Source organism: Chiloscyllium plagiosum, unplaced genomic scaffold, assembly GCF_037043375.1.
Source record: "Chiloscyllium plagiosum isolate Xiang-an unplaced genomic scaffold, Cpla_swu_hap1 HiC_scaffold_35, whole genome shotgun sequence".
NCBI lineage: Eukaryota > Metazoa > Chordata > Chondrichthyes > Orectolobiformes > Hemiscylliidae > Chiloscyllium > Chiloscyllium plagiosum.
In genome coordinates this window covers 25,187,797-25,205,222 of record NW_028270173.1, presented here as the reverse complement: position 1 = coordinate 25,205,222, position 17,426 = coordinate 25,187,797, and the positions used below count along the sequence as shown (strand labels likewise).

Sequence of the window (17,426 nt, the reverse complement as noted above, 5' to 3'; positions counted from 1 at the left end):
AGTCTTCTCCCATCTAACCATACTGTGCTACAGTTCTCTCGAAGGTGAAGAAATCTTAAGTGTTCTATTAATTAATAATGGCTACCAAATTCAAGCAGATATCAGAAAGAATTAGGTTCTATAGTTACTACTGGACAATCAGTTAAAGTTGATGCTTGGAGCCAATATAGTAATTTTTATACTTATACATAATGTTAGTATAATAATTATCACAGAGTGGAAAAATATAAACAGTCGAATCTTTATGTTATGATCAGGTCCTCAATATTTGAATTCGAGCATGTTCTATATTCTCATCAGTGGCATACATCTTCCTTTCCGTTGCTCCTGTAGATTTATACAACTTCATCTCACTGAATGTCACAGCAGAGTTGCTCGATAATGAATTCTGAAGCCAAGGAACAGAAACAAAGTCATAAATTCATGAGCAATTCCTTAGATAGGTCACATAAAATAGACTGAATAACCGTAAGTGGGACAGGAGATGAACTATTAACAGAAACATCTCTGACATTAAATCTTGCAATTTTCACTTGGTTTTGAAAGAAGCAATGTATTTATGTAATTATTTTTATCTAACAATCTATTAGCTGTACTTAATTCTGAATAATCATGAGAAACATCCCAATTTTGCTCCTATATTTCCCTAGTGTGAATCTGGTGCGTCAGATTTTATGACTCACATTATAGAAACATGGTCTGCACATTCACAATTAGCCTGTTTTTCACACAGCCTTTTTAAAAATTTGGTCAGTTTTATGATTTTTCTTTCAAGGTTTTTTGGTTTAAGATCTACATTAAGAGTTTCTATTGGTAAACTGCCAATGACTAGGGTCATGATGAGGTGTACAGAGGTGTGTTGAAGTATTGGGTGGAAGTGTGGAACGAGTCACTTTAAAGTTTTAATTTTAATGGAGATTAAAGTCAGGTATGATGAGCTGTAAAAGGTGCAGCTAATTCAATATTTCCCTTTTAACATCTTTGACCAAAGGTACAGTTTGCCTCATACCAGCAGGCAATGATAAATATAACCAATCTTTTGTTCGCTCAATTTTAATACATGAAATAGTAGAATTTCAGTTGCTGTAAGCAATGCAGAATATGATGAAGTTCAAAGATTCACTTGTGATTCATACTTTACTTCCCAAGTAAACATGTTGGAGAATACGGTAACGTGATTTTTTTTTTGTTAGCAATTGCATTGTGAAAACAGGCAGGTTAATGCTTGCCCTTTGTTGTTTTATTGTGTGAAATAACCACAGTCTGATCATTTTAAAACGGTTCATTTCCATCATGAGTAAAGGCATAAGGAATTAGACAGCGTGTTACAACCAGAAAGTTCTAGCGTGTCTTTAACGTTGAGTATTATTGCCAAGCAAAATGAAAGCTCAAACTAAGTTCCAAAGAAACTTGTCAAGTTCAAATTAATCTTCTTTTGTCAAAAGCATGCCCTACTCAATATTCAGCTGAGCTGAAGCAGAGCGTGTAGAATATAGGATGGGTTATATAATAGGTAGTCACTTCGATCCGTCTTCGATTAACTTGAGCATTGGGAGGCAAGTTAGTTCAGGGATTAGCAGTGCTGCCTAACAGCATCAGAAACCCAGGTCTGATTCCAGCCTTGTTTGACTGGATTAGATTAGATTCCCTACATTGTGGAAACAGGCCCTTTGGCCCAACAAGTCCACACCGACCCTCCAAAGAGTAACCCACCCAGACTTATTTCCCTAATTTACCCCTGATTAATGCACCTAACACTATGGGTAATTTAGTATGGCCAATCCACCTGACCAGCACATCCTTTGGATTGTGGGAGGAAGCCGGAGCACCCGGAGGAAACCCACGCAGACACGGGGAGAATGTGCAAACTCCACACAGGCAGTCACCTGAGGCTGAGATCAAACTCGGGTCCCTGGCACTGTGAGGCAGCAGTGCTAACCACTGAGCCACTGTGCCGGCCATAAACTGGAGTTTGCATGTTCTCCCTATGTCTGTGTGGGTTTCTTTTGTGTGCTCTGGTTTTCGACCGAAGATGTACACATTAAGTGGATTGGCCATGCTAAGTTGTCTGTAGTGACTAGGGGTAGAGGCTAGGTGGATTAACTATGGTAAATGTGGGTTATAGGGCTATACTTGGGCAGGATGCTTTTTGTAGGTTCAGTGCAGACTCTTACCACACTGTTGGGATTCTATGATTTTCCTTTTACATATTTCTTAATTCAATCTAAAATTAGATGAAATTTCCATAATTATCCAGTAAATTATTTTCTCCATTCCTGGATAGAAATAATACAATGGTCTTTCTCAAGAGCCCTGATGCAATTTCAAATCTAAGGATATCTGGAACATTATAGGTAGAGCCTCTGGTTCTTTTTCTCAGAGGTTGGTAAATGGAGTTCTGGTTTGAATGCCAGGCCTCCAGGAATTCCCGTGCGTGTCTCTGTTTAGCCTCTCCCAGGATGGATGTGTGTCCTAGTCGAAGTGGTGTCCCTCTTCGTCTGTGTTAAGGATAATAGTGATAGTGGACCATGTCTTTTGGTGGCTAGTTGGTGTTCCTGTATCCCAGTGGCTAGTTTTCTGCCTACCCCCAATGTAGTGTTTGATACAGTCGTTGCAGGGTATTTTGTAAATGACATTCATTTTGTGGGTTTACCATTTACCAACCTCTGAGAAACAGAAACAGAAATTATACCACCCACATTAACAGACCAAGTCACATAAATAGAAAGCAGGACAGAACACCAGTACTTCATCCGGAGGCTCACTGATGATGTTACCTAGCATGGTGACGAAACGTCTGCAAACAAACCTTCCAGCTCAGCAAGCAAACTTACAATCTGAACATCAATCTGAGCTACAAATCTTCTTTTTTTTTGATTGGCATCTTTCTGCCTGTGAACAGCAATGGACACACAACAACCAATCCATTCCAGATGAGATGTCTTCATGTCGGGCACTTTTGCCGATGGTTGAACAGGCCAGGTTAAGAGCTAGCAGGTCACGTTAAAATCGTACAAAGCATTGGTTCAGCTACACTCCGAATACTGTGTACAGTTCTGGTCACCACATTAGCAAAAGGATGTGGACGCTTTGGAGAGGGTGCAGAAAAGGTTTACAAGGATGTTGCCTGGTATGGAAGGTGCTAGCTATGAAGAGAGGTTGAGTAGGTTAGGATTGTTTTCATTAGAAAAAAGGAGATTGAGGGGGGACCTGATTGAGGGCTACACAATCATGAAGGGTATAGACAGGGCAGATAGAGATAAGCTTTTTCCAGGGTGAAGGATTAAATAACGAGAGGTCACGCTTTCAAGGTGAGCAGTGAAAAGTTTAAGGAGATACACGTGGCAAGTACTTTACACAGAGGGTGGTAGGTGCCTGGAATGTGTTGCCAGAAGAGGTGGAAGAGGCAGGCACAGTAAATTCATTTAATGTGCACCTGGACAGATGCATGAGTAGGTGGGGAGCAGACAGATACAGATGCTTCAGAATTGGGCGACAGATTTAGACAGTAGATTTGGATTGGCTCAGGGTTGGAGGGCCGAAGGGCCTGTTCTTGGGCTGTAAATTTTCTTTGTTCTTTATTCTAGGCCAATCCTTAAAAGTCAGGTTCTGCCTCACATACTATACGTGAAGCCAACCATTGTAATTGTGGGTTGCTTACAGCATCGGCTTCTGTTGCTATGCTACGAGGTGCATGCTAGTCCAAAAGAGATATTGCTCTTTTTCCTCTGTCTCCAGCTAATGACATCCAGTAACTTGGGCCTTCATGTCATCCTTGCAAGCAACATGGAAGCTGAGCTTTCCTCTGTCGTACTCATCATCTGGTTCCAGTCACCTCACCGTACAGAAATGTGTGACCTCCTTCAACTCTGCTGGTGTGTGCTGAAGTTTTTGATGCAAGTATAATTTAGAGTTTGCACATTCTCCCTGTGTCTGCATGGGTTTCCTCCGGGTGCTCCGGTTTCCTCCCACAGTCCAAAGATGTGCAGGTTAGGTGAATCGGCCATGCTAAATTGCCCTAATGTAGTGTTAGGGGAATGGGTCTTGGTGAGTTGCTCTTCAGAGGGTCGGTGTGGACTTGTTGGGCTGAAGGGCCTGTTTCCACACTGTAGGGAATCAAAATCTAAATCTAAAAATCTAAATAATCAAAATCCTATATATGGCCACACTTCCTATTGTTGTATTTATAAACTCAACATTTAACTTGAAGTTGACTGTGTAAACATTCAGATTGGAAATGCCCCAGTGTGAACTATTAAATAGTTGTATACTGTGACAACATAGAACTGGTTAGTTCTGTCTGTCCCAACTCTGATTACCTTGCATTCAGCAACTGACTGTAGGCAACATTACAGGGAACTTAAATCAGGTCAGGGGATTGGAAATAGTATTAATTGTGTTATTAATAGTTGTGTGTGCCATTAACAAGTGATAAAGCGTTCTAACTTTCTGACCAGTGGAAACGAAGGTGTTAGCGTCGTTGGCCTACATAAACCTCATCAACTTAGTGTCTGAGCTCTTCCTGTCCAGAGCATAAGGTAGTTAACTCTTCAAGGTTTATGTAATGTACATCCCAGCTGCCATTAAAATAAGGTGGTTCCAGTTTTTAATCTTTATTTCCAGGTTTGACTCAAATTTCTTCCGAACTGCAAGTTATAATGAAAGAGTGGGAAGGATTTTAAGATGAGATTATTATTGACAATCCTGTTGCAGAGGCGGAGGTCAGTTTGAACAGGATGTCTCTTTTTATGCTCACATTCTGCATGAAGCATAATCAGTCACTTCAAGTGGTCACTTGTGTTTCCTCTCCGTTACTCTCATGTTTTGAGATTAGTTGATATCTTCACATTTCACAACGTCCCTGGGGTTTTGAGTAAATATTGAATGGAAATAAAAATTAAAACTTGGCAGAACTGACACTCAATACCAATTGAACATATATTGTAATTACTTAAGTGCAAAATAATTAAACATTCAATGGTCTGGGAGGAAGGGCAAAGAAAATATTTGCTCACAAGCATTATCCTAAAATTTAAAGTTCAATGTAACTGCAAGCTGTTTTTCTGTGGACAAACAAAAAGTCAGAAGGATTTCACAAACAAGTGAGACAGTCTGCAAAAGGCACCTTTCTACTGTGTAAAGATAAATCAAGTAATTAACCATATGCCAATTAGAAAGTTCTCACCTTGCATCTCCAATTAGCTAGATACTTTAGCCACATTGTATAAAATTGAAGGTTGCACTGGAACAGTCCATTCTGCGATGGGCCGCTTTCTCAACAGCGATCTTTGAGAAAGCTGAAATAGACCAGTGTCCAACGATTTCTGTAGCCCCCCCCACCCAACTTTTGAAAAGTAATGGCTGGAGTTAGAGGGGAGGATTGGTGAAAGAACTTGGTCTTGCTAGTGTTGTGTAAGAGACCATCTTTTTGTATTTAGAGCTAAATAAGTTTGAGGGCAGTCAGCATCGCTGGCAGTGTGGGTCTCTGTTATGCAGTTGTTAGGGTATAATACATCATGAACATGCTGAAGGATCATCTTAGTCATGGATCTCAGCCTTTTGAGATTGAAGATTTTCTGTTGAGTCAAAACTCAATAATGGTCTGTTGGAGAAGTTGGTTCTGAAGAACTTCAATGACCAGTATTAGTCCCTCACTAACTTTCAATCATTTTTATTTTTTATTCCTTTATCAATTTGGGATTGTAAGCTAGAAATGACCCATGGATCTTGGGACAGCTTGTGTTTAGTGGGGAAGAACAGACCAATCAAGTTTTGTTTGTTTGCAAGGCCAAGTTTTGTGGTCAATTGCAGGCACAGCCTTCATTAGAAAAGCTCTAACAGATGCAGCACATGGGAGGAGCATTGCGTTCAAACAGATAGCAGACGTTGTCTATTGATGAGCTCAGTATTTGGGAATTGATTCCAGCAAGTCTGGAAGGAGCCTTATTTCCAAACAGATAGCAGTTGTTTAATTCTGGAACAGTGGTGCTGGAAGAGCACAGCAATTCAGGCAGCATCCGACGAGCAGCAAAATTGACGTTTCGGGCAAAAGCCCTGGATATGGCTCACAGTTGCCATATCACCCACCAGGAAAGGAAAACTAAGTTAATACACATTAAAATCTTCCCTTCTCACATAGTCTTTGATAGTCAACATTTTAAAAGACTCAGTTTAGGATGTGCCTTAAAGTGGTTGCTTTAGAAATTCCTCCAAGTGCAATTCTCAAATTATAAAGTGGAAAGGCAGAATCTAAGGGGTGACTTTATAGAGGTTTCTAAAATGAGGGGCATGGGTAGGGCGAATACCAAGGTCTTTTCCCTGGGGTTGGGGGAGTCCAAAACTACAGGGCATACATTTAAGGTGAGAGGGGAAGTATTCAAAAGGGACCTGTGGTGCATATATGGAATGAGTTGTCAGAAAGGTGGAGGAGGCTGGTACAGTTACAACATTTAAAAGGCATCTAGATGGATATATGAATAGGAAGAGTTTAAGGGATATGGGCCAAGTGCTGGCAAATGGGACTAGATTAATGTAGAATATCTGGTCGACATGGATAGGTTGGAGTGAAAGGTCTGTTTCTGTGCGTACATCTCTATGGCGCAGTGCTCTCCGTAAGTAGAATAGGACACTTCACATTTTTACTAAAACTGGCAACTCAATCCATTGAGCTTGTGCCAACTGTCTGCAGTCTTACTCTCATTCTCACCAGCTCACATCAAGGATCATCAAAAGCAGGTAGGAATGTGGAGTTAAGGTTGCAATCAGTTCAACACGATCGAATTAAATGGTGGAATAGGTCTGACTCCTCTCAAAATCAGTTCAAGTATATCAATGTGGTGATTTATTTTTTTAAAACACGGTGGGCGGCACGGTGGCACAGTGGTTAGCACTGCTGCCTCACAGCGCCAGAGACCCGGGTTCAATTCCCGCCTCAGGCGACTGACTGTGTGGAGTTTGCACGTTCTCCCCGTGTCTGCGTGGGTTTCCGCCGGGTGCTCCGGTTTCCTCCCACAGTCCAAAAATGTGCAGGTCAGGTGAATTGGCCATGCTAAATTGCCCGTAGTGTTCGGTGCAGGGGTAAATGTAGGGGAATGGGTTTGGGTGGGTTGCGCTTCGGCGGGTTGGTGTGGACTTGTTGGGCCGAAGGGCCTGTTTCCACACTGTAAGTAATCTAATCTAATCTAAAAAAAAACCCATGCCTAGATAAATGCAGCACTCAGTCGGATTTTTTTATTCCTGATGAAAGGCTTTTGCCCAAAACGTCGATTTTGCTGCTCGTCGGATGCTGCCTGAATTGCTGTGCTCTTCCAGCACCACTGATCCAGAATCTGGTTTCTCAGCATCTGCAGTCATTGTTTTTACCTCAGCAGTTGTTTAATGGCAAGTGAGGACTTAGAAATAATTTATCAGTTAGTCCAGATGGAATCAGTACTGGAGTTGTTTTTGTTTGAAGTATGTTTTCTAATAGATGGTTTCTGGTTGCTATTGGGATAGCAGGAACATTTGAAATCTCCCAACTTATTTTGCTACCAGAAGCCTAAAGAGTAGAAAGCTGAGTAAGAAATATTGCTCAAGTGAACTGAGAAGGTGACCCTGATCATCTTTTCAAAAAGCAACAATGGAGTCCACGTTGATGCCTGTGAGACAATGCATTGTGAAAGTCATTATGAAAGAAATCTGAGTTGAAAAATGTGGTGCTGGAAAAACACAGCAGGCCAGGCAGCATCCGAGGAGCAGGAGAATTGACGTTTTGGGCATAAGCCCTTCTTCAGGAATGAGCCTCATTCTTGAAGAACGGCTTATGCCTGAAACTCAATTCTCCTGCTCCTCGCATGCTGCCTGGCCTGCTGTGTTTTTCCAGCACCACATTTTTCAACTCTGGTCTCCAGCTTCTGCATTCCTCACTTTCTCGTATAAAAGCAATCTGGCCAGTTTTGCTATTTTCTTTCATTTATCCCTTAACTTTTTTTTGACAATCTTTTGTGTGAATGGGGGCTTAAAACAACTCTTCCGGGCCTTAAGCACAGGCATTAATCAGATTATGGTGCTGTCTAATTTTCTCTCTGCTAAAGCTACTGAAATTTAATAAGGAGTTTAGTCTTTTGGTTAAGATACAAAACCAGTGTCTGGAAATGAATTATTCACGAAGTCTAGGATTGATTATTCAAAAGTCTAATTAAGATCTTTGGAGTGACTATTTGGGGGTGTTTGATGGTTTAATTTAACTGTGTTTTGACATCAGAGGCTGGAAGGATATTTTGGTTCTGCTGTCCGTAAACAGAGATGGTGCAATGATGCAGACTTGTTTTATTCCAGTTACTGAAAGGTTTGGACACCAGTCTGTTGTAATGGATGGCTACTGCAGTACTGTCATGCAGAAATCACAGGGTATTAACATATTCTTCTCGATATTCAGGTCTCAGGACAACTGTCTAAAGGGTTTTAACAGCTGAGGAAGTCAAACTGGAGTCAATGGAAAACAAAGAAAAACTCCACTGGATGGTGCCATTTTTTGCACAGACGAAGATGCAGTTGAAATTTAATCATCTCAAGTTCTCACTGGAACTCCTAGAATTCGTCAGGGCAGTGTCCCAGGCCCAACTGTCTTCAGCTGCTCCATCAATGACTTACCCTCCATTGTGTTTGCTTGCGATTGCACAACATTCAGTAATGTTCATAAATCCTCAGACACTGACGCAGTCCATGTCCAAATGCAGCAAGATCCGGACAATATCCAGGTTTGAGCTGATAGGTGCCAAATAACACTTCACACCATACAAATGGCAGGCGATGAGCATCTCCAGTAAGATAGAGGATCTGGATCAGTGCAGGCTTGGAGGGCCAAAGGGCCTGTTCCTGTGCTGTACTTTTCTTCGAATTAAACCTTTGCCCATCGATATTCAATAGCATTACTATCACTGTATTCCTAACTATTAACATTCGGAGGACTACAACTGACTTGGAATGCTGCAGCATAGAACTCACCACATCAATCCCCAAAACTCACCACCTTCTACATAGCACAAGTTGTGAGTGTGATAGAATACTCCCCGCTTGCCTGGATGCGTTCAGCTCCAACAACACTCAAGAAGCATGATACCATCCTGGACAAAGCAGCTGCTTGATTGACACCACATTCACTCTTTCTACCATCAATACTCAGTGTGCAACAGCAGAAATACATGAAGGCTCCTTAGATAGAACCTTCCAAATCCATGACTACTATCATCTAGAATGATAAGAGCAGTAAATACAGTGAAATACTACCACCTGCATGTTCCCTGCCAAACTGATCACCATCCTGACTTGGAAATATCTCACAACTTCTCTGGTGTCCCTGGCCTAAATCCTGGACCTCCCTCCGTAATGACATTCTAGGTTTACCTGAAGCAAATGGAGTTCAGTATTTCAAGAAGGTAGCTCTGCACCACCTCCTGAAGGGACAACCAACAAATGATCCCAGCCTGCACATTCACATCCCATGAATGAAGAAACAAACAAATGTATTTTTAAAAAACTAAGCTCAGAGTGATGCAAGCAGTTCTCAATAGCAATCTTACATTCAATTGGTTATTCCCCTTGCAATCAGATTTATTGATCACCATGTAGTTTCACAATTGCACATTGAAAGTAAATCTACTGCAGGAACTACAGCCCAAAAGGTAAAGCATTATGGGGGAAGAAAAAAGGTGATTTGCACAAGATAATAGAGCTGGCGAAGCATAATTGGCCAAATAGCCTCCTTCTGTACCGTAATAATTCTGTGAAAAAAAACCAATACTCTTACCTTTCCACAGAATATTTCACTTACCCAGCCACCCTGAGCAGTCTTTTTCTTTACTGTTCGTTTCTGTATTCGATTACAACCTAAAGGAGAAAAATCTCTGTTAATCTTCCCTGGGGATTGGTCAATCATTGCTAAAACAATACACCATTTACATCAATACTTCTGTAATAAAATGATCCTGCAGTTGTTTCATTTCCACAGGTGATTTATGTGACTGAATTTCACTCAGCTGCAGTGGATGTGTGTGTTAGCTATGTTATAAGTTAGGATTTTCTTTTCTGTATGATCATGAACAATATCACAGGCAATTATGATTCAGCAAATGTCCCAGCTTGCTTATATTGTTTTTTTTATGCTCTCGTACTTATTTTAATAAATCTGTTCAGGCGCTATTACACACTTCTAGAGCAGGTGAGGTTTGAACCGGATCTTCTGGCTCAAAAGCAGGGACACTACCACTGCACCACAAAGGTATAAAGCAGCTCTTTCACTCAATCCCCTGCCAGTTAGGATAACATCCCAGCTGTACTGGGCAGTAGTTTTGATAAAAGACAACAAAAGATTGGAAACAAAGTGGACAATATTACCAAAGCAAACAAGGAACAACAAAACAAAATCAATTTATTTCCACATTGCTGAACTGAACTTGCTTGGAACAGAGGAAAAATATCCTTCATCAGTTCCCCTGACTTACAGATGAACATTTTTCATCAGTGCTCCAATAATAAATGCAGCGTCAGCATGTGTCAGGGTACCTGAGACTGTCTCACAACATGCTCCCTTACCTCTTTGTGTTTTCACAGTGAAACACAGGAAGATCAAAATAACAACAAGGCTAGCATATCGAATTTTAGCTTCAGCTCTTGATGTTTCTTTCGTGTTTGTATCTGTGCAATAAGAAAACGATTTGGTCATTACACTGAAATAGCTCGCTGCTTACATTCATTTTTCATTCTAAGACATTCATTTGGAACAGAAGGAAGTTCTTGTGACCTTCAGCTACATTAATATTTCAATTCATTTCTAGCTTTCTGCACTGACTGAATTAAATAAATTGTTTACACTGTTATTCAGAACGATGATGATCTTAGTCTTTTAAGCTTAATATATCTTGTAACCTGCCCTGAAAAGTTGGCTGCTTCGAATTCTGCAGAGATTATAATGTTCTGTAGATTTTAGACACAGTGTGGAAACAGATCCTTCTGTGTTCCCAAACTAAACTAGTCCCACCTGCCTGTGTTTGGCCATATCCCTCCAAACCTTCCCTATCCATGTATTTATCCAAATGTGTTTTAAATGTTGTAACTGTACCTGCATCCATCACTTCCTCTGGCAGTTCATTCCACACACTAACCACTCTCTATCTAAAAAAGTTGCTCCCATACCCATTTTAAATCTTTCTCCTCTCACCTTAAAAATATGCCCCCTCATCTTGAATTCACCACCTTAGGGAAAATACCTTTGCTATTCACCTGATCTGAGCCTCTTATAATTTTATACACCTCTACAATGTCACCAATCAGCCTCCTTCACTTCAGTGAAAAAAGTCTCATCTTATAACTAAAAACCCTACAATCCTGACAACATCCTGGTAAATCTTTTCTGAGCTCTCTCCAGTTTAACAATACCCTTCCTATAATAGGGCATCCAGAACTAGACACAATACTGCAGAAGAGGTCTCACCAACATACTGTACAACCTCAGTAAGAAGTCCCAACTCCGATATTCAAAGGTCTGAGTAATGAAGGCAAGTGTGTGAAATGCCCTCTTAACCACCTTATCTACATGTGGTACAAATTTCAAAGAATTACGTATCTGAACCCCTCGATTTCTCTGTTCTACAACACTTCTTGGAAAACAAATGTTTATGTAGGATAAAGAAGCAAAGATATTGAGAAGAAAAGATGAAAAAAGAATCATTAAAGTCAGTAATGCTGCTTAGCAAAGATGCAGAACTGTGAAACAACAACCAGTATTGTTGTTTGTATTGAGAAGAATAGAATTCATAATTAGAATTTTATGTCAAGTGTATATAGAGTTGTTTGCTCACATTCTTCAGACTGTGCAATGTCATCTTCACTCTGCAAACTATACAGAATCAAAGTGAAGGTGATCAAAAGACTTCCAGGACATTGTAATAGGTTCAGAAAGACATTGCAATAGTATTAGGAAATAGCATAAATTCCATTGTCTATACTCTAGAAAAGGGAAGACTAAATTTTCACAGTGAAACACAGAAAAATAAAAATAATAAGCCTAATGCTGATTTCTTCTCTGTATTTATGCAACATGTAAAGTTTAATTCAATTTACCAATTTAGTAAGATCAAACACTACCATTAACTATTATTTCACTACATTAATTTAACCTGAGATTTGATTTGGCAGAAATATATACTTCATCAATTTTTGTCTGATTTCTATATTCTAAATTGTTGCTGTCAAATTAAAATTAAAATTAAAAGTTTATAATTAATTATTTACACTTCTGTCAATATTAATAAAGAGAAATCTTTATATCTTCCACTTTCTGTAGTTTTTAAACTTAAATACAGATTAAATAAATAACCTCCTTTTAATTTATAGCTTTCTCTTGATGGTGTAGATTTCCTAAAATTCTGAAGGCTCCTAAACTTAGGATTTTAACTTGCATAGCTAAATATAAGGTGGATAAAATTAATTCCTTCTCTAGTCCCTAATATTGACCCATTATACTTTCACCCACGGCAAGTTCAATGACAAGGCACGAAAGGGTTTCCCTCCATTAAGTTGGTCTCCATCATAATACCGCATCTATGTATTATACTCTGCTTAATTCTCATTATACATTCACTTCATTGTACGTTCATATGCACATTATATAGTTCATATTCATGTCTGGTTATTGAATACTTACATATATATGTAATACTTATTCATTCATGCAATTTGTCACAATACTAAAAGATGGCAGAGGAGATTGCAAGAGCAAAGGGAGGTTGGTTATAGGAACTAAATAAGTGAAAAGAACCAGGTCACTAGTTCAGAGCATTAGCATGCCGTCTCTCTGTGCTGAAAACTTTTGTTGTTATTTTTATTATTATAGCTCACATTTCCATAACTGGTGTTCTTATCAACAAAATTATTATTAATATGAGTTAAGAATTCTCATCCTATTATTATGTGGGGAACTAAATAGTTTGTGGCTGATTATTTAATTTGACCCTGCCTATGCCACCCTGCTTTCTGATGATGTTAAGTTGGCTATTCTGTCCCACTTGGGAGAGTGAGATTCTACATCTCACCATTTTACTTCAGATGGAACTACATTCTCAGTATACTGATCAGTGAACCAACTCCGCAAACAATGGAAGATTTGTAACACTTTATTAATTAGATTAGATTCCCTATAGTGCGGAAACAGGCCCTTCGGACCAACATGTCCACACTGACCTTCCGAAGAGTAACCCACCCAGACCCATTCACCTACTCCCTACTAATGCTCCTATCACTATGGGCAATTTTAGCACAGCCAGTTCACCTGACCCGCACAGCTTTGGACTGTGGGAGGAAATTCATGCAGACACAGAGAGAATGTGCAAACTTTACACAGACATTTGCCGGAGACTGAAATCGAACCTGGGTCCCTGGCGCTGCGAGGCAGCAGTGCTAACCACTGAGCCACTGTGCCGCCCCTGAGCTAGAACATTTTGGACAAACTATGGAAAGGGCAGCAAGGCCTTGGAAAATGGGCAGTGGGAATTTCCAAAATTAGATCAACCCTAAAAGTTTCAATTATATGTGGAACTGGAAAAAGCTGATATGTTCTGGCAGAAAATGTTAAGAGGAAGTTCAATAGAGGCAGGTTTTGTGTTAACAGCATCAGTGAATAGAACTGTACAAAATAGACAGATTGAGGTATATAACCCAAAGGAGCAGAGAGGAAAATGAGGGAAGGTTTTTAAGGCAGTGAGTGGCTGTGATCTGGAATGCAATGTCCCAAAGGATAGACACCTCATCTTCAATAATAACTTTCTAAAGGGAATTGTGTTCAGTGTTGACAAGAAACAGAATGTGGGGCTATCAGGAAAGAGCAGGCGGGTGGGTCCGATGAGATACAATTTCAAAGAGACCTGGGGAGGATTGGGCCTGCTGCCGAGAGGCCTCTTTGTGTGCTGCAGAAGGCTGGATGATTATAACCTGGCAGAACATACAACAAAATAGAGCCGGAAACCTGATCTCAGATTTGGTAAAGGCCGTGAATTTTACCAGAATGTGTCGGCCCTTGTGTGTGTGTGTGTGTATGTCTAAGGGAGTCCATCCTGTTTTAGCTTCAAAAATACAGGAAATTAAATGGCAGAGACTCAGGAACTTATCACCTCCCGATGAGGATTGAAGGGTTTATGCTCATGGGCTGGTTTATCCCAGAAAGTGACCAATTCACTTTGAGGCTGAACTAACTCAGTAACTACTGGTGATTTTAGTGACTAAAGCTTGCTGCACTCCCCTGACATTTACCGTCCTCGTATATGAATGGGAGCTGTGGAGATAAATCGGTGGGGCTGATTTTTCTCCAGAGACTCGCTTCCTGTGTTAGACTATCAACCCACCCCAGGCTGATGGCTAATCCCGCCGTATAACTCACCCACACGAAATTCCTGTTCAGTCTTTGTGCAACCAAATTCGAATGTACCATTTATCAGTTTGAACCCAAAATGATTGTTTTCACCTTAACTTTAAACTGGATAGATTGAAAACCTCTTAAAGGGGTGGCCATAGGAATAGATGAATCTTGTAACTTCAGTGATCTGTACAGAAATAAGCGTGTGATTTTGTGATTGGAGGGGGTCTGTTAGGTGCAAGGTCCATCCTTAACATTTCCTGAACAGATCAGCGGGATTGAGTCATAGAGTCATAGAGATGTACATCATGGAAACAGACCCTTCGGTCCAACCTGTCCATGCTGACCAGATATCCCAACCCAATCTAGTCCCACCTGCCAGCAGGCCCATATCCCTCCAAACCCTTCCTATTCATATACCCATCCAAATGCCCCTTAAATGTTGTAATTGTACCAGCCTCCACCACATCCTCTGGCAGCTCATTCCATATACGTACCACCCTCTGTGTGAAAAAGTTGCCTCTGAGGTCTCTTTTATATCTTTCCCCTCTCACCCTAAATCTATGCCCTCTAGTCTGGACTCCCTGACCCAGGGAGATGGAATGATTTTAAATTACTCCACCGTCCCATCTCTGTTGCTTGCTGTAATCCCCCCGGCCATCCTCTGAAACCTGTGTGATGCCCCATTTCTGGATTCCTGAGTTTTTCACTGAGTCAGGTATTCCGCTGCCTGGACCTGAGAATTCCCAACTTAAACCAACCCATAATCCCTGTGTTTCTTGCCCCCTTCAGTGGGGAGGGGGTGGGGGTGGGGGGAGCTGTCTGAAACCTCCCTCTTTGGTCACCCACCCTGACACTATCTTGGGCAGTCCGGCAGATTTCCTTCTGGTACATGTCACTGGCTGTAAGCTCCTGTGGGAGCGAGGGAGATGCTAACTTAAGTGTTTGACTTTCATTATGGACGTTGCCGTTACAAACAGTGAAACACGACACGCGAAATATTTTGTGAGCCATGTTCACATTCCCGTACAACACCCAGTCCAATAAAGACCTTTTTTTTTCTTGGGGTTTTGTTTAATAAAATCGAATGAAACGAATCCCCGCGTTGGAGAGGTGACCTACCCATTCCACACTCTGTGGTGTTCTGCACCATTAAAGTGATCTTGGCGGTTTCTGTTCCCTCCGAGTGGCTGACGGACAGTTCGTAAATTCCGCTGTCATTGAAATGTAAGTGCTGCAGCAGCAGTGAGGCATTCTCTGGGAAAAGAACCACTCGATGTTTGTAATCACCGGGAACTGGCAGGTAATGACAGCGCCCAGACAGGCTGTTGTCTCTACCCGATATGCATCTGTAGTCCACCATTCTGATCCCAGCTCTAGTCCATCTGATCCGCAAGTAACCGCCTGGGTCTGAGACAGTGTAAGAAACGGCTAACAGCACAGACTCACCAACAGTTCCATTCACGCTGTCCTGGCTCACCCTCAGTGTTACAGCAGCTAAAGGTGGAGAGAATTACTGTGTATTACAAGATCTAGATAATAACTGTGAATAATGATGGGGTTGATATTGATCTTTAGTATACCCGACACATTTTAACTTCACACTATGATCCCTTCAGTACAATGTTGGAACATCCTCTTTCTGGCGTGTACAAGCATCAGTAATAATCTATGACATTCTGTGATAATTTTACAGTAGTATTTGTGGGATGCCTCAACACTTCCATCACAGTGATACACACACACTCATTGGGGAAGTGAAACTGGGAGAATGCCTCAAACCTGGACTCCAGCAGCATTCCTGCCTGTGGGAACCATTCCAATCAGCTTTCATTCAACAACCTGTGATTATGTGCAGAGTCACACAAGGAGAATACTCAACACATTCTGTGTCTTGGGAAGAAAGAACAGAATTGTTTAACTACCCTGTGAGTAATATTTGCACATTTCATTCTCAATGTGTGCCAAAATTCAAACCAGCCTTCACTGGTCAGAACACTGAGTATAGGAGTTGGGAGGTTATGCTGAGGCTGTACAGAACATTGCTTAGGCCACTTTTGGAATATTCCATTCAATTCTGGTCTCCCTTCTATAGGAAAGATGTTGTTAAATTTGAAAGGGCTCAGAAAAAAATGTACAAGGATGTTACCAAGGTTGGAGGGTTTAAGCTACAAGGAGAAACTGAATAGGCTGGGGCTGTTTTCCCTGGAATGTCAAAGGCTGAGGGGTGACCTTACAGAGCTTTTTTTAAAATCATGAAGGGCATGGATAAGATGAATAGCTGGTTTTTGTTTCTCCAACACTAGAAGGCATAAGTTTAAGGTGAAAGGGCAAGAATTAAAAGGACCTATGGGGCGACTTTTCATGCAGAGGATGGTACATGTATGGAATGAGCTGCCAGAGGAAGTGTTGGAGGCTGGTAACAATTACAACATTTAAAAGGATGAGTACATGAACAGAAAGGGTTCAGAGGGATATGAATCCAATGCTGGTAAATTAGACTAGATTAATTTAGGATATCTGGTCAGCATGGACGAGTTGGACCAAAGGGTCTGTTTCCATGCCGTACAACTCTACAATTGTATAACTCAACTCTCATTTAGCGAGAACTGCAACTAATAGAAATGCCGACAATATTTTCCTAAAGATTAATTCCACTGAACATATAGTGTTTGATACATTACTTCAGATGCTTTCTCAAAATCTTTCTCAATCTAAATTACTGTTAAAATATACATTTTATATATTAATTGTAGCAACACTTACCAAGTAGAGCAAAGGGATTGAAAGCGAAAAGGCAGGCTCCACACATTTTGGGAATCCCATTTCTGCTTGCTGACATTCTGTTCCGGATTCTGTGCAATTGTTTACAGTTGTGTTTTATTGGAAGGAGTTTTCAGGCACCATCAATGTAGAAACATCAGCACATCCACAGTAATACAATTCAAACCATTTATAAGGGGACTTGATGAGGTTTAGTCACAACAACTTGAAATGCAGCCTTTAACTGAGAAGTCCCATTCGCTTTAATCTGTGGTCA

At 40.8% G+C, this 17,426-nt stretch overlaps 1 protein-coding gene across 4 annotated transcripts; it reads right to left on the bottom strand.

The window, feature by feature from the left end:
• Positions 1–160: 160 nt before the first annotated feature.
• LOC122541378 (uncharacterized) lies at positions 161–17,376 on the bottom strand. Of its 4 annotated transcripts, none has more exons than XM_043678097.2 (5): positions 17,153–17,376; positions 15,509–15,883; positions 10,573–10,674; positions 9,788–9,867; positions 161–388 (listed from the first exon to the last, which is right to left on the bottom strand). In XM_043678097.2, exons 1-5 carry the CDS (start codon positions 17,226–17,228, stop codon positions 254–256), a joined length of 768 nt encoding a protein of 255 aa, XP_043534032.2. In that variant the 5' UTR covers positions 17,229–17,376; the 3' UTR covers positions 161–253. The 4 variants fall into 4 exon arrangements, with proteins under 4 accessions (XP_043534032.2, XP_043534033.2, XP_087835542.1 ...); XM_043678098.2 differs by having other exon boundaries at positions 9,812–9,867; XM_087979416.1 differs by lacking the exon at positions 10,573–10,674.
• Positions 17,377–17,426: the final 50 nt, after the last annotated feature.